At 45.7% G+C, this 21835-nt stretch overlaps 1 protein-coding gene across 1 annotated transcript in view; it reads left to right on the top strand.

The window, feature by feature from the left end:
• Window positions 1–21835, top strand: part of LOC129859844 (prostaglandin F2 receptor negative regulator-like) — a 52171-nt gene that overhangs the window by 15761 nt on the left and 14575 nt on the right. The window contains exons 5-9 of the mRNA XM_055930016.1: window positions 4942–5261; window positions 5358–5478; window positions 8207–8426; window positions 8542–8726; window positions 10338–10445. Of these exons, the coding sequence (XP_055785991.1) occupies window positions 4942–5261; window positions 5358–5478; window positions 8207–8426; window positions 8542–8726; window positions 10338–10445 (954 nt within the window). The remainder of the gene's footprint in view (window positions 1–4941; window positions 5262–5357; window positions 5479–8206; window positions 8427–8541; window positions 8727–10337; window positions 10446–21835) is intronic.

The following is a 21835-nucleotide window of genomic DNA, read 5'->3' as shown; positions in this document are numbered from 1 at the left end:
TTATGTAAATGTCATATTTACGTATTTTTTGTTTTTTTGATAAATTATAATCTAAATAGCAAAATACCCCATAATGCTTGTCATTATGGGGTATTGTGTGTTGATTGAGGGCGGGGGGACTATTTAATACAATTTAGAGTAAGGCTATAACCCAACAAAATGGTGGAACAAGTCAAGGGGTCTGAGTACTTTCTGAATCCACTGTATGTAGTAACGCGCGCGCACACACACACTCTATCCAGGATACCTCCAACCACCATAAACCTCTGTCCAACAGTAGAGGTGTAGTATAAAGAGTTGGAAGTCACTGTGTCCTTGTAATCCCCTATGGAGCTACAGAGGGGGCTACCCTGGTGAGTCTTTCCTTGACTGATTGGTACTATTCTTTGACTCTACATCTGCAGTCCATCACAACAATAGGTACTGTATGTCACAATGATGACGGAAGCATGACACACACACACACACACCACAGGCGGCACCTTAGTTGTGGAGGACGGGCTCATAGTAATCACTGGAACGGAATCAACGGAATGGGAACATAAACATTGTTTCCAAGTGTTTATCATTCCATTTACTCCATTCCAGCCATTATTATGAGCCGTGCTCCCCTCGGCAGCCTCCTGTGGTTACACACGCACACACACTTAATGAGCCATTCTTAAAGGTGCAATTTGCAGAAATCCTGTTTGCTAATATTCTAATAGTTCGCCTAATTTCAGTTTGTGACAAAACAAGCAGTCATTCTATAGATAATCACACTGTACCACCTAAATGTTAAGTTCATGTTTTAAGTATCCCTATATTTCTGTTATTACGGGGCTATCACTCAGTCAAGAGTGCGCATGCGCAGGAAGTCTGGTTGTTGTTGGACCTAGCCTGGAGTGTAATGGCTACCTTGTAGTGTGTTCACATTGTAGAGTAAACTTTGTTAAACTGGAACCTTGTCGTTGTGTCATTTCGAGTTAACACTAAACTGCTGTGAAATACCTGTTCAATAGCCCAAAATCTTGTTTCTAGTTGTTTGAGGCTGTTGCACAAAACCGAAAGTAAAAGATGCCAAAACTTTCAATGAGGATGACAGATCTGTAACTCACATTTCTATGTGAATTTGGTTGGGTCGCCCAAAAAGTGACATATTACAACTTTAAGCTGCAGTTATTCTTCCTCCATCCTACAAACCCCCCCCTGTGGTGTTAGTGCTGTGTCACCTCTCCCATACAATCATACAGTCACCATGGAGTTCAATGGGTTCTCTCCAGTAGAGGCTCCACAGAGGGGGAGGACCATCCTCTGTGAATTTCATCAAAATAAACCGTTGAACATGAATGTTACACTTTTTAGATAAAACAATACAAAATATATTCATCAAATCATTGATTTAAACACACTGTTTTGCAATGAAGGTCTACAGTAGCCTCAACAGCACTCTGTGGGGTAGCACCATGGTGTACTAATGATTTACACCCTAGATCAGCTAGATGCAGGCAAGGGTGTGGAAGGTGATATTGAATGTGTCACTGTCTCTCACCTTGATTACAAAAAATTACCTTGACTTGTGCACCTATGTTGACTTTCAGTCATAGGCTAGGTTGTAGCAACCTCATGATTGGTATAGGGAAGATTTGCGTATCATGTAGTAGCCTAAACCTGACAATGTTACATTGAGCTGTGGGTGAATCCAATATGCTGGAACAGACAATAAGGCTCTTGTGATCATAAAATAAATGATCATTCTCCCTCATCACTGGTTTTCTCTCCATATCACCTTCATGTCTGAGTCAGGCTTCAGGATGCTCAGTGTCTGCTGAGGAAGTAAGGAAAAGTGATGATGGAGGGTGGAGACTGGGTGGAGACTGGGTGGAGGAATGCACTCTGGGTCAAATCTGGTTCAACACAGACACACACACACCACATGCTCAAACACCCCAGTGAAACCAGAGACCCTCCGATGAAGGCCGGAGCTTTTTGGCAGTGGAGAGGGTCCTTTGAAAACATTCCTTGGAACATGCTTAGTCCCTTTCTCTCTCGCTCTCCTTTTCTCTCGCCTCGCTCATCCATCTGTCTCTGTCTTCACTCCAGATAGAACACCTGCTTGCTCGGTCCTAATAATTAAATCTCCCCTTGGCGTTTTAGTTTGTTGCCCATCGTGTGTGTGTGTGTGTGACACACTAACTATATTAGGTGTGTGTGTGCAGACACGTACGCTTGGGTATGTTTATTATTTATCGGCACCAATGTTTAACTATTTTCATGAAGTATACAGAATTTCATTTAGTTACGTCTGATTTGTGTGGTAGTCAGTATGAACAGGTGAACTCTAGTACGTTAGTAAACGTCTCTAGAGTTGAGATGGTCAGGTAGTTCCTGTCTGTTATAAACAGATGTTAACACACCAAAACGGACCAGAACTCCACACTCAAACGTCACACACTGTGTCGCACTCTTAGCTCCCAGGGAAACATGGTGGCTGAAGTATATTGTTCCCTTACTGTACGAGGTCAAAGTACAACACATTTTATGTTCTTACCTGAACTTCGTGCTGACGTAAGATTGGATGACCTATTTCAAACACAGGCCAGGCTGTGTTTACCGTTGAAACTCCAGACCTGTATTAGCAGTGAGTCACTCACACACGCACCCCCCCCCCCCCAGAGATACCTGGCAGTTAACACTGCGTCAGCTTGCCCCTGCTGACACAACCCTAAGACAGGTCTGTTCCAAATCAATTGAAACACAAACTGTTTTTTTCAGAGCTTTTAATCAACTGAAATGTCCTCCGAAGTGTTTGTCTGTTTAGCGAACGTGTGTGTGCTTGTAGTTTTTTATAGGTCACACTCTTAAGGCAAGCACATAATCCTGCATGTGGTTAGTTTGTAGATCAGTGGTTGTCAACCCCTATGCTGTGCTAGGCTATACCCAAACCATGTCTGTTTTTCAATATGACCTTTCAAGTTAACAGAACTGTGATTCTAGCTAGAGTGCATGGCACACCAGTCTTTAGCCACAACCCAGCAGTAGGTCCATATAATTACATGCAAATATGTATGAAGAACATTTCATGTATTCTACATCTCTATGGTCCATACCAACCAGTTGGGAACCACAGCCAGGCTAATGGAAACCTAGTTGTGTTGTTCGGATTCAAAATGTGCATTAGTCTTGTTTTGTTGAGGGCCATTACCTTCTTCATCAGAGCAGAGTAGTGTTCTTCACTGCCTGGTATCAGCTCTCTACTGGGTGGACTAGATATCAGCTTTCTATTCCCTTAACAAATGGCCCTGGAACAGCTCTTGTCCTGTGCATAAGGCCTCGGTTTATCCGGTCTTGGGTAAGTAGGGGTGGGTGGGTGTGCACCTGTGTACTTGTGTGGGCACGTGAGTGTTTATAATGCATGTTTCGTTCCATTTGTAGGCCAGTAGCAGGAAATGTGTTTGAGTCGTTCTGCAGTGTGAGTCTTCCTTTGGTCTATTAATGGAGCTACGGTGTGTGTGTGTGTGTGTGTGTGTGTGTGTGAGTGAGAGAGGGATGAGGGGGATGAGAGCGGAGGAATGTGCACATGGGTAATTGGCGGGGATTCTCTCCTCACAAAGGATGATTTTCGCAGATGAGCTTGTGATGATCCTCACAGCAGTGTAGCAGATGGTGACAGTGCATGATTCAGCCCCTGTGACGTCCAAATGACACAACGTGGAAAACCCATGACCACACACACACACACTAATCGAGAGCAAGGAATATGTGTGTTCCCTGTTCATTGGAGCATAAAGGGACAATCTGTAGACTAGAGGTCTGACTGAGATACCAGCCGCTGACACTTAACATTGATACACTGTGTGTGTAAGCCTTGGTTGTTTCATACTGATACACTGTGTGTGTAAGCCTTGGTTGTTTCATACTGATACACTGTGTTTGAGAAGTCTGATTGCCCCTTTTGCGTGCGCACACACACTAGGAATGGGGTTTAGAAATAATTTCACTATTTGAATAATATCAATCATTTTTGTCAGATATCCGGATATTCGTAATACTTTTTGTATGTTATAAATTGCTTAAGTTTTTAACCTGAACACTGCTGTGGGAAGGAGAGAGGCTGGGGCTCTGCTGAGGGGCCAGTGAGATGGGAGCTAGCGAGACGAGTACCCAAGGCAACGCGACTACAGCCAAGACAAGCTAACGTGTAGAAGCAATTTATCATCCCATATATCAATACCTGTCTGGATTGTAGGAGCCTAGAAGCTAGCTAGCCAGCTATAGCTAGCTAGGCTAATTGAGGCCATATGCTGTGCTTTCTCCCCAACCCTGTTCAGATAAAACAGCCTACCTGTTGGTTATTTTTGTTCTATTTTGCACTGCATTAGTGAACTCTCATTTCACTTGCTACACATTGAGCCTCTTTGCCGCTTTGATTGGCCAACATAAACAACAAGCTACACACGTGAAGGCTACCGGTTGGCTACCAGTCTTTCATGGGGAGCATGTCATGAATTACATTAAAGTTTGTTTTTATTAAATTCATAATTTGAAAGGTCATGGTATAACAATGTCACATGGATATTTTACCTTGGAAAAATACTTTTAAAACACTTTTTTCTCTCACAAAAAATGAATACTCACAATTATTTGAATACTAACGCAAGTTCAGATATTCAAATAACCGTGCACATCCCTAACGCACACACACACACACCACCCATTGGATTCATGGCTACAGACAGGGAAGAGCTCTGATCACCACTACTTTAGTGGATGTGAAGTGGCTTCCAGATTATTCTGATCTGGTTCTGTATGCAGCAGGAGTCAACATGTTACACTACCCTGAATGCCCTAAGGTGGATGTTATTTCACCATGTCCCTTTACTGACATTTATAGTCTGTTTATTAATGTTTCTCTCTTCTCCCCCCCCCCCCCCCCCCCCATCTTTCTATCCCTCCCTCCAGAGCCTAATTTCGCAGTGACCCTTACCCCCTCGTCGACCCCGCAGGTCACAGGTGACCCCACAGAGCTGGCGTGTCATGTGACCAACATCACCCACTTCCTTGCAGGGGGCCGACTGGGCGTGGCCTGGGAGTACACACCACTTCCTGGTCCACCCGGTGACCGCCTAACAACCACACAGACCACACTCCCTATTGGTTCCCTGGATGCCCACGGCAACCTGAAGTCTGGGACGCTGTACCGTGATAGGTTGGAGTCTGGTGCCATCGTTCTGACCCGAGTAGAGCCGGATACATTCAAGCTCCGCTTCCTACGCACACAGGTAGGTGTGTGTGTGTGTACCTCAAGCACCATAATTTGTTAGACACATACGTTTGTATTAAAGCAAGAGGCGCTAACAAGGTGTGTGTACCATCAGGAGGTGGACATGGGGGCGTATGCGTGCAGTGTGATAGCGTGGACTCCCTCTAGGCAGGGTGGAATGGAGGAGGCAGCAGAGTTCCTCACCCCCCCTCTGACCGTCCGATGGGAACCCAAACGTAAGTAGTGATGACTCTCTCATTTCTTCTCTCTTGCTCTTCTCATCCCTCCTTTTTTATTTCTCTTTTGATGAAACCACCTGAATATAGCAATGTTGTTATTAAATACATTTGTCATTCTGCTATGCTCATTTGTTTTCTATGTGATGTGTTTGAGGTAATAAGGGACGTGTGCTCTGTATGGCAGTCCAAGCTAGAGGATGCAGAACATTACCATGTAACCTTGGCTTGTTTCATGTTGGCTGCTCAACAAACATGGCAGAGCATGTAGAGGCGTCAATGTATGTCTGACAACAGGAAAGCCTGTACCATGGCACACCACAAGCCTAGGACACACACACACACACACACACACACAGACGGATGCATCCGTCTCTAACATACCAGAGATGGTGTCAGTCAGTTTGGCGTGTGAGTATTTGTATTTATTATGGATCCCCATTAGTTCCTGCCAAGGCAGCAGCTACTCTTCCTGGGGTCTGTCAAAATGAAGGCAGTTATACAATTTTAAAAACATACAATACATTCACAGAATTCACAACACACGGTGTGCCCTCAGGCCTCTACTCCACCACTACCACATCTACATTACAAAATCCATGAGTGTGTATAGTGCGTGTGTATGCATGTGTCTGTGCCTATGATTGTGTTGCTTCACAGTCCCCCCTGTTCCATTTTTCTGTTTTTTAAATTTACTGCTTGCATGGGTGGTATTTTATTAGGATCCCCATTAGCTGTTGCAAAAGCAGCAGCTACTCTTCCTGGGGTCCACACAGAACATGAAACATGACATAATACAGAACGTTAATAGACAAGAACAGCTCAAGGACAGAACTATATACAATAGGGAGGCTGGTCTACTTGATGTGGAATGGAGTTCCATGTAGTCATGGCTCTATGTAGTACTGTGCGCCTCCCGTTGTCTGTTCTGGACTTGGGGACTGTGAAGAGACCTCTGGTGGCATGTCTTGTGGGGTATGCATGAGTGTCTGAGCTGTGTGCTAGTAGTTTAAAACAGACAGCTCGGTGCGTTCAGCTTGTCAACAAAAACAAGTAGTAATGAAGTCAATCTCTCCTCCACTTTCAGCCAGGAGAGATTGACTTGCATATTAATAATGTTAGTTCTCTGTGTACATCCAAAGGACAGCTGTGCTGCCCTGTTCTGAGCCAATTGCAGAAGTCCCTTATTGTGGCTCCTGACCACACAACTAAACAGTAGTCTAGGTGCAACATAACTAGGGCCTGTAGGACCTGCCTTGTTGATAGTGTTGTTAAGAAGGCAGAACAGCGCTTTATTATGGACAGACTTCTCATCTTAGCTACTGTTGTATCAATATGTTTGACCATGACAGTTTACAATCCATGGTTACTCCAAGCAGTATAGTCACCTCAACTTGCTCAATTTCCAAATGATTTCTTACAAGATTTAGTTGAGGTTTAGGGTTTAGTGAATGATTTGTCCCAAATACAATGCTTTTAGTTTTAGAAATATTTTGGACTAACTTATTCCTTGCCACCCACTCAAATCAAATTTTATTTGTCACATACACATGGTTAGCAGATGTTAATGCGAGTGTAGCGAAATGCTTGTGCTTCTAGTTCCGACAATGCAGTAATAACCAACAAGTAATCTAACCTAACAATTCCACAACTACTACCTTATACACACAAGTGTAAAGGGATAAAGAATATGTACATAAAGATATATGAATGAGTGGTGGTACAGAACGGCATAGGCAAGATGCAGTAGATGGTATAGAGTACAGTCTATACATATGAGATGAGTAATGTAGGGTATGTAAACATAGTGGCATAGTTTAAAGTGGCTAGTGATACATGTATTACATAAAGATGGCCACCCACTCTGAAACTAACTGCAGCTTTTTGTTAAGCGTTGCAGTCATTTCAGTCGCTGTAGTAGCTGCTGACGTGTGTAGTGTTGAGTCATTTAGTCAAAGCAGGTGGCATGACATTAGTAAAGATTGAATAAAGTAAGGGACCTAGACAGCTGCCCTGAGTGACAGCTATGAGTCCTAGTTTCCACTGCTGATTTGAGTCTATATAGTTGCCCTTCGGCTTCCACATTCTCACACACACTCACACTCACACAAACTGAACTCTGGGAACCCCATAAGGCTGGTTAGATGATGGCGATCTAGTGTAATAGCTACTGAATAGCGATAAGATGAGGATATACAGTAGGGAGTTTTTATTTTTCTCTCTCCTAGTTCTGACTGTCTTCCTCTGTTTCCTCCCAGCAACTCTGGGATTCCCCTTCTCTCTCTCAATCTCTCCATCCCTCTTTGTCTCACTCTCTCTGTCCATCTCTCTCTGCAGAGCTCAGTCAGTGTCTTTGTCCATTCATGAAGTCCGGACTTTCCTACTGATGGTCTGTCCACTCAGTCCCTGTGGTTACTACTGACAGCTGGTTAAGTTACAGTAGCTGTGGTTGCAGAGCGTCTGACTGTATACTGTCTGTCTGTCTGTCTGTCCTGGTTACTCCCTACCACTCTACTAGCCTCAGGTTCTAGCTTGATTGATTGCACTGCTTCCCTTGCCATTACCTCGGTACCCGGCTCACACTATCGCACAAATCCCAGTTGCTCTCATGGTCCTTGATTTAGGTTGCACTCCAGGCAGCTTTCTAAGTCATAAGGATGAACATTTTGGTGATTGACTGACTCACTGATTGATGTATTAATTAATTGATTGATCTGTCTACCTCTAGGTCCGTCTCTAACCGCCGTGGCGCAGCGTGTGCGTGAGGCAGTGGCCGGCGGATCCACCTTTGAGATGAGCTGTACCATGTCCCATGTGCACTTGCAGGACCCGGGCTACTCTGTGCTGGTGCAGACTCAGGAGAGCGTAGACTCTGCCACCAGAACCGTCATCTCTCTCAGTCCTGACTCTGTACTACAACATGGAGGGGCTACAGACCCTAACCGCAGGTAAACACACACACACACACACACAGTACTGAGCAGTATGTATCATAAGATGAATGAAGTTGTGGTGTTATTACTAGTGAGCTATGTTGAAACTAAACTGGGTTCTGGCTTCCAGGGACAGCCTGGTTCTGACTAAGACGGGTCCGGCTGAGTTCCGCTTCCGTCTGGCCGGAGTGCAGCAGGCTGACAGGGGCTTCTACTGGTGTGACATCACCGCCTGGACCAAACAACCAGGCCAGGCCTGGACCAAAGCTGTCAGCGCCAAGTCCAACAAGGTCCAGATCAACTTCCAGGAGACTGGTACGAGGATAGAACACACACCCACCACCACTGAGTTACATAGTAATATCTTCTGTGTCCTACTGAGTCTATACCCACTAGACTTTTACTGAAGCTCACACATGAACCCTAAATATACTCTCACACACATGAACCCTAAATATACTCTCACACACATGAACCCTAAATATACTCTCACACACGAACCCTAAATATACTCTCACACACATGAACCCTAAATATACTCTCACACACATGAACCCTAAATATACTCTCGCACACGAACTCTAAATATACTCTCGCACACGAACTCTAAATATACTCTCGCACACGAACTCTAAATATACTCTCTCGCACACGAACTCTAAATATACTCTCTCGCACACGAACTCTAAATATACTCTCTCGCACACGAACTCTAAATATACTCTCTCGCACACGAACTCTAAATATACTCTCTCGCACACGAACTCTAAATATACTCTCTCGCACACGAACCCTAAATATACTCTCTCGCACACGAACCCTAAATATACTCTCTCGCACGAACCCTAAATATACTCTCTCGCACACGAACCCTAAATATACTCTCTCGCACACGAACTCTAAATATAGTCTCGCGCACGCGAACTCTAAATATAGTCTCGCGCACGCGAACCCTAAATATAGTCTCGCGCACGCGAACCCTAAATATAGTCTCGCGCACGCGAACCCTAAATATAGTCTCGCGCACGCGAACCCTAAATATAGTCTCGCGCACGCGAACCCTAAATATAGTCTCGCGCACGCGAACCCTAAATATAGTCTCGCGCACGCGAACCCTAAATATAGTCTCGCGCACGCGAACCCTAAATATAGTCTCGCGCACGCGAACCCTAAATATAGTCTCGCGCACGCGAACCCTAAATATAGTCTCGCGCACCCTAAATATAGTCTCGCGCACCCTAAATATAGTCTCGCGCACCCTAAATATAGTCTCGCGCACCCTAAATATAGTCTCGCGCACCCTAAATATAGTCTCGCGCACCCTAAATATAGTCTCGCGCACCCTAAATATAGTCTCGCGCACCCTAAATATAGTCTCGCGCACGCGAACCCTAAATATGCTCTTGCGCATTCCCTGCATCGGCCTAGTTGGCTGTGTTTGATGTTAGTGGGAGAGAGGTGTAACAGAGCGTCTAATACAGAGCGTCTTAGAGGATCAAATACAGTGATGTGCCTTGCTCAAGGGCACATCAGCAGATGTTTCACCTAGTCGGCTCGAGGATTCGAACCAGCAACCATTTGGTAACAGGTCCAACGCTCCTAACCGCTAGGCTACATGCAGCCCTTCTTCCTCTCTGTGGGGTGGAAGCTTCAAAGCGGCACCCCATAACCAACCTCTTCTGGACAACTCAGTTAGAAGCCGCAATGATCCGTATCACTGGCTCTCTTTCTCGTGTGTGTTGAACATGTGTTAGAGGAGACACCATACTGTGTCCCTCTGTAGGTGCTTATACACACACACACAATCTGACTGGCTCAGTGAGCTGAGAGGAGCTGTTTGGATGAGCACCTTTGAAAGACCTGGCGAAGGACCAGTGTTAGGGGTGTAACACAGTGAATCTAACCTCTGTGTGTTCCTTCCTGTAGGCCCCTCGTTCGCCGTGGCCATCCGCTCTGACACCACCACTCTGTATCCCTGGGAGACCGCCAAGATGGTGTGTGCCCTCAGCGTCTCTGGAGCATCCCCCAAGTCAGGTAGGAGACGACACACACACACTCATCAGGTGATAGCTGTATCCATAAGACACAACCTTCCAGTGTTGAGACGGACTGAGTTAATTAGTTTCTTATCAGCTCTCCTGTTCACATCTCTCCATCCTCTCCTCCCTTCCTCCTGTCCTCTTCCTGCCTCTCTTGTCACTGTTCTCCCAGCTCAGGGAGGAGTGCAGTGTGATCTCTTATTGGAAGTCATTCTGTCTCATTCTGTCGTATCAACTCTCTCTCTCTCACTTTGTCTTCCTCTCCCTCCCTCAGCCATTAGATTACATAACTCTGTCTCTGTCTGTCGGTCTCCTTTTCCCTCTGTCTCTTTCATATTGTTATCTTTCTATATTCTTCAGTCCAGTCTAACACGAGACCGGTCAGAGATCAGAACAGAGAGTTCTGCTCATAGCAGCTATGTGTGTTTGTCTGAATGTGATTGTGTGATTATGCAAGGGGGGGGGGGGTCATTTTTCAGAACCCCAGCTGTCGGTGTGTGTGTGTGTGTGTGTGTGTGTGTGTGTGTGTATGTATTCACATGCATACACACATAAGCCTTCCTGTTATTCACATGCATATCAGAGAACGTAATGGAATGTCGTAATCTTATGGGCAGTTGCAGCTTCTTTTCCTGATGGTGGAACATAGCAATTAGTTACCTACAGGGAGACAGCTCTGAGGCTTCAGGGGAATGGTATTACTGAACTACACAGTTAGTTAGTTACCTACAGGGAGACAGCTCTGAGGCTGCAGGGGAATGGTATTACTGAACTACACTGTTAGTTAGTTACCTACAGGGAGACAGCTCTGAGGCTGCAGGGGAATGGTATTACTGAACTACACTGTTAGTCTGTTAGTTACCTACAGGGAGACAGCTGGAAGGCTGCAGGGGAATGGTATTACTGAACTACACTGTTAGTCTGTTAGTTAGTTACCTACAGGGAGACAGCTGGAAGGCTGCAGGGGAATGGTATTACTGAACTACACTGTTAGTCTGTTAGTTAGTTACCTACAGGGAGACAGCTGGAAGGCTGCAGGGGAATGGTATTACTGAACTACACTGTTAGTCTGTTAGTTACCTACAGGGAGACAGCTGGAAGGCTGCAGGGGAATGGTATTACTGAACTACACTGTTAGTCTGTTAGTTACCTACAGGGAGACCGCTGGAAGGCTGCAGGGGGATGGTATTACTGAACTACACTGTTAGTCTGTTAGTTACCTACAGGGAGACAGCTGGAAGGCTGCAGGGGAATGGTATTACTGAACTACACTGTTAGTCTGTTAGTTACCTACAGGGAGACAGCTGGATGGCTGCAGGGGAATGGTATTACTGAACTACACTGTTAGTCTGTTAGTTAGTTACCTACAGGGAGACAGCTGGAAGGCTGCAGGGGAATGGTATTACTGAACTACACTGTTAGTCTGTTAGTTAGTTACCTACAGGGAGACAGCTGGAAGGCTGCAGGGGAATGGTATTACTGAACTACACTGTTAGTCTGTTAGTTACCTACAGGGAGACAGCTGGAAGGCTGCAGGGGAATGGTATTACTGAACTACACTGTTAGTCTGTTAGTTAGTTACCTACAGGGAGACAGCTGGAAGGCTGCAGGGGAATGGTATTACTGAACTACACTGTTAGTCTGTTAGTTAGTTACCTACAGGGAGACAGCTGGAAGGCTGCAGGGGAATGGTATTACTGAACTACACTGTTAGTCTGTTAGTTACCTACAGGGAGACAGCTGGAAGGCTGCAGGGGAATGGTATTACTGAACTACACTGTTAGTCTGTTAGTTAGTTACCTACAGGGAGACAGCTGGAAGGCTGCAGGGGAATGGTATTACTGAACTACACTGTTAGTCTGTTAGTTACCTACAGGGAGACCGCTGGATGGCTGCAGGGGAATGGTATTACTGAACTACACTGTTAGTCTGTTAGTTACCTACAGGGAGACAGCTGGATGGCTGCAGGGGAATGGTATTACTGAACTACACTGTTAGTCTGTTAGTTAGTTACCTACAGGGAGACCGCTGGGAGGCTGCAGGGGAATGGTATTACTGAACTACACTGTTAGTCTGTTAGTTAGTTACCTACAGGGAGACCGCTGGGAGGCTGCAGGGGAATGGTATTACTGAACTACACTGTTAGTCTGTTAGTTAGTTACCTACAGGGAGACAGCTGGAAGGCTGCAGGGGAATGGTATTACTGAACTACACTGTTAGTCTGTTAGTTACCTACAGGGAGACCGCTGGCAGGCTTCAGGGGAATGGTATTACTGAACTACACTGTTAGTCTGTTAGTTACCTACAGGGAGACCGCTGGGAGGCTGCAGGGGAATGGTATTACTGAACTACACTGTTAGTTAGTTACCTACGGGGAGACAGCTGGAAGGCTGCAGGGGAATTGTATTACTGAACTACACTGTTAGTCTGTTAGTTAGTTACCTACAGGGAGACAGCTGGAAGGCTGCAGGGGAATGGTATTACTGAACTACAATGTTAGTCTGTTAGTTACCTACAGGGAGACAGCTGGAAGGCTGCAGGGGAATGGTATTACTGAACTACACTGTTAGTCTGTTAGTTACCTACAGGGAGACAGCTGGAAGGCTGCAGGGGAATGGTATTACTGAACTACACTGTTAGTCTGTTAGTTACCTACAGGGAGACAGCTGGAAGGCTGCAGGGGAATTGTATTACTGAACTACACTGTTAGTCTGTTAGTTGCCTACAGGGAGACAGCTGGAAGGCTGCAGGGGAATGGTATTACTGAACTACACTGTTAGTCTGTTAGTTACCTACAGGGAGACAGCTGGAAGGCTGCAGGGGAATTGTATTACTGAACTACACTGTTAGTCTGTTAGTTAGTTACCTACAGGGAGACAGCTGGAAGGCTGCAGGGGAATGGTATTACTGAACTACACTGTTAGTCTGTTAGTTACCTACAGGGAGACAGCTGGGAGGCTGCAGGGGAATGGTATTACTGAACTACAATGTTAGTCTGTTAGTTACCTACAGGGAGACCGCTGGGAGGCTGCAGGGGAATGGTATTACTGAACTACACTGTTAGTCTGTTAGTTAGTTACCTACAGGGAGACCGCTGGGAGGCTGCAGGGGAATGGTATTACTGAACTACACTGTTAGTCTGTTAGTTAGTTACCTACAGGGAGACAGCTGGAAGGCTGCAGGGGAATGGTATTACTGAACTACACTGTTAGTCTGTTAGTTACCTACAGGGAGACCGCTGGGAGGCTTCAGGGGAATGGTATTACTGAACTACACTGTTAGTCTGTTAGTTACCTACAGGGAGACCGCTGGGAGGCTGCAGGGGAATGGTATTACTGAACTACACTGTTAGTCTGTTAGTTAGTTACCTACAGGGAGAAAGCTGGAAGGCTGCAGGGGAATGGTATTACTGAACTACACTGTTAGTCTGTTAGTTAGTTACCTACAGGGAGACAGCTGGAAGGCTGCAGGGGAATGGTATTACTGAACTACACTGTTAGTCTGTTAGTTACCTACAGGGAGACAGCTGGAAGGCTGCAGGGGAATGGTATTACTGAACTACACTGTTAGTCTGTTAGTTAGTTACCTACAGGGAGAAAGCTGGAAGGCTGCAGGGGAATGGTATTACTGAACTACACTGTTAGTCTGTTAGTTAGTTACCTACAGGGAGACAGCTGGAAGGCTGCAGGGGAATGGTATTACTGAACTACACTGTTAGTCTGTTAGTTACCTACAGGGAGACAGCTGGAAGGCTGCAGGGGAATGGTATTACTGAACTACACTGTTAGTCTGTTAGTTAGTTACCTACAGGGAGACAGCTGGAAGGCTGCAGGGGAATGGTATTACTGAACTACACTGTTAGTCTGTTAGTTACCTACAGGGAGACAGCTGGAAGGCTGCAGGGGAATTGTATTACTGAACTACACTGTTAGTCTGTTAGTTACCTACAGGGAGACAGCTGGAAGGCTGCAGGGGAATTGTATTACTGAACTACACTGTTAGTCTGTTAGTTAGTTACCTACAGGGAGACAGCTGGAAGGCTGCAGGGGAATGGTATTACTGAACTACACTGTTAGTCTGTTAGTTAGTTACCTACAGGGAGACAGCTGGAAGGCTGCAGGGGAATGGTATTACTGAACTACACTGTTAGTCTGTTAGTTACCTACAGGGAGACAGCTGGAAGGCTGCAGGGGAATTGTATTACTGAACTACACTGTTAGTCTGTTAGTTACCTACAGGGAGACAGCTGGAAGGCTGCAGGGGAATTGTATTACTGAACTACACTGTTAGTCTGTTAGTTAGTTACCTACAGGGAGACAGCTGGAAGGCTGCAGGGGAATGGTATTACTGAACTACACTGTTAGTCTGTTAGTTACCTACAGGGAGACAGCTGGAAGGCTGCAGGGGAATGGTATTACTGAACTACACTGTTAGTCTGTTAGTTACCTACAGGGAGACAGCTGGAAGGCTGCAGGGGAATGGTATTACTGAACTACACTGTTAGTCTGTTAGTTAGTTACCTACAGGGAGACAGCTGGAAGGCTGCAGGGGAATGGTATTACTGAACTACACTGTTAGTCTGTTAGTTAGTTACCTACAGGGAGACAGCTGGAAGGCTGCAGGGGAATGGTATTACTGAACTGCACTGTTAGTTAGTTAGTTACCTACAGGGAGACAGCTGGAAGGCTGCAGGGGAATGGTATTACTGAACTGCACTGTTAGTTAGTTAGTTACCTACAGGGAGACAGCTGGAAGGCTGCAGGGGAATGGTATTACTGAACTACAATGTTAGTCTGTTAGTTAGTTACCTACAGGGAGACAGCTGGAAGGCTGCAGGGGAATGGTATTACTGAACTACACTGTTAGTCTGTTAGTTAGTTACCTACAGGGAGAAAGCTGGAAGGCTGCAGGGGAATGGTATTACTGAACTACACTGTTAGTCTGTTAGTTAGTTACCTACAGGGAGACAGCTGGAAGGCTGCAGGGGAATGGTATTACTGAACTACTCTGTTAGTCTGTTAGTTAGTTACCTACAGGGAGACAGCTGGAAGGCTGCAGGGGAATGGTATTACTGAACTACACTGTTAGTCTGTTAGTTAGTTACCTACAGGGAGACCGCTGGAAGGCTGCAGGGGAATGGTATTACTGAACTACACTGTTAGTCTGTTAGTTAGTTACCTACAGGGAGACAGCTGGAAGGCTGCAGGGGAATGGTATTACTGAACTACACTGTTAGTCTGTTAGTTAGTTACCTACAGGGAGACAGCTGGAAGGCTGCAGGGGAATGGTATTACTGAACTACACTGTTAGTCTGTTAGTTACCTACAGGGAGACAGCTGGAAGGCTGCAGGGGAATGGTATTACTGAACTACACTGTTAGTCTGTTAGTTAGTTACCTACAGGGAGACCGCTGGGAGGCTTCAGGGGAATGGTATTACTGAACTACACTGTTAGTCTGTTAGTTACCTACAGGGAGACCGCTGGGAGGCTGCAGGGGAATGGTATTACTGAACTACACTGTTAGTTAGTTACCTACAGGGAGACAGCTGGAAGGCTGCAGGGGAATGGTATTACTGAACTACACTGTTAGTTAGTTACCTACAGGGAGACAGCTGGAAGGCTGCAGGGGAATGGTATTACTGAACTACACTGTTAGTTAGTTACCTACAGGGAGACAGCTGGAAGGCTGCAGGGGAATGGTATTACTGAACTACACTGTTAGTCTGTTAGTTACCTACAGGGAGACAGCTGGAAGGCTGCAGGGGAATGGTATTACTGAACTACACTGTTAGTCTGTTAGTTACCTACAGGGAGACAGCTGGAAGGCTGCAGGGGAATGGTATTACTGAACTACACTGTTAGTCTGTTAGTTAGTTACCTACAGGGAGACAGCTGGAAGGCTGCAGGGGAATGGTATTACTGAACTGCACTGTTAGTTAGTTAGTTACCTACAGGGAGACCGCTGGGAGGCTGCAGGGGAATGGTATTACTGAACTACACTGTTAGTTAGTTACCTACAGGGAGACAGCTGGAAGGCTGCAGGGGAATGGTATTACTGAACTACACTGTTAGTTAGTTACCTACAGGGAGACAGCTGGAAGGCTGCAGGGGAATGGTATTACTGAACTACACTGTTAGTCTGTTAGTTACCTACAGGGAGACAGCTGGAAGGCTGCAGGGGAATGGTATTACTGAACTACACTGTTAGTCTGTTAGTTACCTACAGGGAGACAGCTGGAAGGCTGCAGGGGAATGGTATTACTGAACTACACTGTTAGTCTGTTAGTTAGTTACCTACAGGGAGACAGCTGGAAGGCTGCAGGGGAATGGTATTACTGAACTACACTGTTAGTCTGTTAGTTAGTTACCTACAGGGAGACAGCTGGAAGGCTGCAGGGGAATGGTATTACTGAACTGCACTGTTAGTTAGTTAGTTACCTACAGGGAGACAGCTGGAAGGCTGCAGGGGAATGGTATTACTGAACTGCACTGTTAGTTAGTTAGTTACCTACAGGGAGACAGCTGGAAGGCTGCAGGGGAATGGTATTACTGAACTACTCTGTTAGTCTGTTAGTTAGTTACCTACAGGGAGACCGCTGGAAGGCTGCAGGGGAATGGTATTACTGAACTACACTGTTAGTCTGTTAGTTAGTTACCTACAGGGAGACAGCTGGAAGGCTGCAGGGGAATGGTATTACTGAACTACACTGTTAGTCTGTTAGTTAGTTACCTACAGGGAGACAGCTGGAAGGCTGCAGGGGAATGGTATTACTGAACTACACTGTTAGTCTGTTAGTTACCTACAGGGAGACAGCTGGAAGGCTGCAGGGGAATGGTATTACTGAACTACACTGTTAGTCTGTTAGTTAGTTACCTACAGGGAGACCGCTGGGAGGCTTCAGGGGAATGGTATTACTGAACTACACTGTTAGTCTGTTAGTTACCTACAGGGAGACCGCTGGGAGGCTGCAGGGGAATGGTATTACTGAACTACACTGTTAGTCTGTTAGTTACCTACAGGGAGACAGCTGGAAGGCTGCAGGGGAATGGTATTACTGAACTACACTGTTAGTTAGTTACCTACAGGGAGACAGCTGGAAGGCTGCAGGGGAATGGTATTACTGAACTACACTGTTAGTCTGTTAGTTACCTACAGGGAGACAGCTGGAAGGCTGCAGGGGAATGGTATTATTGAACTACACTGTTAGTCTGTTAGTTAGTTACCTACAGGGAGACCGCTGGGAGGCTTCAGGGGAATGGTATTACTGAACTACACTGTTAGTCTGTTAGTTACCTACAGGGAGACCGCTGGGAGGCTGCAGGGGAATGGTATTACTGAACTACACTGTTAGTCTGTTAGTTACCTACAGGGAGACAGCTGGAAGGCTGCAGGGGAATGGTATTACTGAACTACACTGTTAGTTAGTTACCTACAGGGAGACAGCTGGAAGGCTGCAGGGGAATGGTATTACTGAACTACACTGTTAGTCTGTTAGTTACCTACAGGGAGACAGCTGGAAGGCTGCAGGGGAATGGTATTACTGAACTACACTTAGTTTGTTAGGTGGCTCATGGTTTATTTGGTTAGAATGGCATTTTGTCTTCTCAATGGACAGCAGAATTTTCTCCAACCGTGGTGAGAGCTTTCGGGTGTAGCCTCGGCTTTTGTTCCATCCCAGCACTGACATACCCAATTCAACCAATCAGCTGATTATCAAGACCTCAGATTTAGTTGAATCAGGTGTTAATTAATTAGAGCTAAGCTGGAGTAAAAGCCAGCAGACCCTGACCTGTAGCTATAAGAATTCCATGTCTCATCTGTGAGCCAGACTTACCTTCTTATTGTCTTGGTCATGATGCCTCACAATAGGTATTGTGACGCACTATTCAAGACAAATTGTTCCAACTAATCCTACTGATACTAAAACAGATACATCCCGTTTCCTTCAAGTGTGGCAGTGGTTTGTTTAGTTTAGTCATGTGCCGACTGATACGGTATTGCCCAACCATGCCGTCTGCGGTGTCCTAAACTGACGTGGGTAGGTGTGTGTGTGTGTGTGCTGTCGTTAAGTCATGCACCGGATGGTGTTACCCAACCTTTGTTGTCTTAGCGCGCGCACACACACTATTTATTCCTTCTTCTATTACAGAGGTGGGGAATATTTAATCCCCATATTAATGCTATTGATGTAGATTATGTGAGGTGCTGTACAACTGTCAACAATACCACATGAAACCAAATGGCAGAGAGACTTGGGAACAGATGTCTAGGAGAGGAACTGGATAGTAGCTGACGTGACTGATGGTTTGGTGTAAATGTTGAGTAATCCACAGTGATACCCTATATAGCAGGTATTCCCAAACTGGGGCAATGTTGTCTGTGGTATGTATAATAAAAACGTGATTCACATTTCAAACAAATATATACACTACCGTTCAAAAGTTTGAGGTCACTTAGAAATGTCCTTGTTTTTGAAAGAAAAGCAATTTTTTTTTGTCTGTTTTTAAAATGACATCAAATTGATCAGAAATACTGTGTAGACATTGTTAATGTTGTAAATGTAGCTGGAAACGGCTGATTTTTAATGGCATATCTACAAAGGCGTACAGAGGCCCATTATCAGCAACCATCACTCCTGTGTTCCAATGGCACGTTGTGTTAGCTCATCCAAGTTTATAATTTTAAAAGGCTAATTGATCATTAGAAAACTAACTAACTAACTAACTACCGGGTCAAAGTTTCAGAACCTCTACTTGTTCAAGGATTTTTCTTTATTTTTACTATTTTCTACATTGTAAAAAATTAGCAAAATGATTGATTATTATTATTTGTGCCCTGGTTCTAAAAGAGCTCTTTGTCACTTCCCATGAGCCGGGTTGTGACAAACTCACACTCATTCTTATGTTTAATAAATGTATCGTATAGTGTGTGTGTGTGTGGCACGCTTCCAATGATGGCAAAAAACAGTGCGCTGACCCTGGAGCAAGAGGGGGTACACAGCTGGAGGTTGAATGTTTGAAGGGGTGCTGGACTATAAAAAGTTTGGGAACCACTGCTATATAGAAAGGAGAGGGACTGGATAGTACCTGACAGGACTGATGGTTTGGTGTAAGTGTTGAGTAATCGACAGTGATACTCTATATACAACATTTACAGTGCAGGATCAAGCCTGAGCAGGAGAATCACATTCCTATGCAGCACTGGAATTGGCCTACCTACAAGACCTAGCGTCACAGAGAGACCGCAAGATGACACAAACAGCCACCTTTCCTTGTTTCCTTTCCTAGCTGATATAAATGGACAGATGGATACAAAAAAATATTGGTCTATCATCATGTCCTTTCAGATTAGTGGACGTCAAGGAAATACATATATATATATATATATTAGATCATTAGGACGCAGCCGGTGTGGTGATTGTGTGAGACCGACAGACTGCACGTGTGTTGGTGGGAATGTTGCACGTGTGAACTGATGCAGTTAAGGAAGCTAGCTAGCTGTTGGCCTGGCGAGTTGATGCCTGCTGACCAAGACTAACGGGAGACGTCAGTTGTTCACAATGTAAGAAATGCACAGCAAATGTATAGAATGCCCAGGAAATGTATAGAAGTGTGCGAGTGGCTGGGACACAAGGATGTTGTCATCAAAGAGCAGAGCTATCGGTTTGTTTGTTTGGCATCAGTTGAAGCTGACAAGCAACAGCTATTTTTCTCAGATGCTGTCGTGTCTCTGTACCGTCTCTGTACTCTCTACCCAGACTCTGTACTCAGAGTACGGAGTCTGTTTCCTTAGGGGAGAAACTGAAGACTTTGTCCCTGCTTGTGCCAGTTGCTGCCGTGAGAGGACATAACATAAAAAGGACAACAGGAGGTTAAATTAAGATCAAGAGAAAGATGGAACATAAAATTGTTTATTGGTTTTAATTTTCTTTGAATGGAGTGGAATATGGACTCGGCCCAGTACCGCATCACATCCGGACGAGATTGGTAGTCCCATAGAGCGGCGCACAATTGCCCCAGCGTTGGCCGGGGTAGGCCGTCATTGTAAATAAGAATTTGCCTAGTTAAATATAAAAAATGTAAACCCACTAAAGAAGCATGTAAACGTTTGACTAGGATTGAACCATCCTTTACGACTAGAGTAGTTCACTGAGTCTGTCTAGTCTCCTCTCCTAGCCTGCCCCACAGAATCAAACTAGCCTGCTAACCCTGTCCTCTCCTAGCCTGCCCCACAGAATCAAACTAGCCTGCTAACCCTGTCCTCTCCTAGCCTGCCCCACAGAATCAAACTAGCCTGCTAACCCTGTTCTCTCCTAGCCTGCCCCACAGAATCAAACTAGCCTGCTAACCCTGTTCTCTCCTAGCCTGCCCCACAGAATCAAACTAGCCTGCTAACCCTGTTCTCTCCTAGCCTGCCCCACAGAATCAAACTAGCCTGCTAACCCTGTTCTCTCCTAGCCTGCCCCACAGAATCAAACTAGCCTGCTAACCCTGTTCTCTCCCAGCCTGCCCCACAGAATCAAACTAGCCTGCTAACCCTGTTCTCTCCTAGCCTGCCCCACAGAATCAAACTAGCCTGCTAACCCTGTTCTCTCCTAGCATGCCCCACAGAATCAAACTAGCCTGCTAACCCTGTTCTCTCCCAGCCTGCCCCACAGAATCAAACTAGCCTGCTAACCCTGTTCTCTCCTAGCCTGCCCCACAGAATCAAACTAGCCTGCTAACCCTGTTCTCTCCTAGCCTGCACCACAGAATCAAACTAGCCTGCTAACCCTGTTCTCTCCTAGCCTGCCCCACAGAATCAAACTAGCCTGCTAACCCTGTTCTCTCCTAGCCTGCCCCACAGAATCAAACTAGCCTGCTAACCCTGTTCTCTCCTAGCCTGCACCACAGAATCAAACTAGCCTGCTAACCCTGTTCTCTCCTAGCCTGCCTCACAGAATCAAACTAGCCTGCTAACCCTGTTCTCTCCTAGCCTGCACCACAGAATCAAACTAGCCTGCTAACCCTGTCCTCTCCTAGCCTGCCCCACAGAATCAAACTAGCCTGCTAACCCTGTTCTCTCCTAGCCTGCCCCACAGAATCAAACTAGCCTGCTAACCCTGTCCTCTCCTAGCCTGTCCCACAGAATCAAACTAGCCTGCTAACCATGTTCTCTTCTCCTCTCCACCCAGTAATTAATAGTTCTATTCCATGGTCCATTACCCCCTCACAGGGAGAAGAGGAGACTGGAGAGATCTCCTAAAGGAGTGGTGAGGAGGGAACGGTCTAACTCACTGGTGTGGGGAAAGAGAGACTCTCACTCAGCCCATTAAGTCCTTCTGGTAATAAAGGGGAGGACTGCTTGAGCATAGAAATAGAAGGGGTAACACAACTGAACAGACA

This window comes from Salvelinus fontinalis, chromosome 7 (assembly GCF_029448725.1).
Source record: "Salvelinus fontinalis isolate EN_2023a chromosome 7, ASM2944872v1, whole genome shotgun sequence".
Lineage (NCBI taxonomy): Eukaryota > Metazoa > Chordata > Actinopteri > Salmoniformes > Salmonidae > Salvelinus > Salvelinus fontinalis.
The sequence above is the reverse complement of the archived record's forward strand: the minus strand, read 5'-3'. Positions and strand labels throughout refer to the sequence as shown.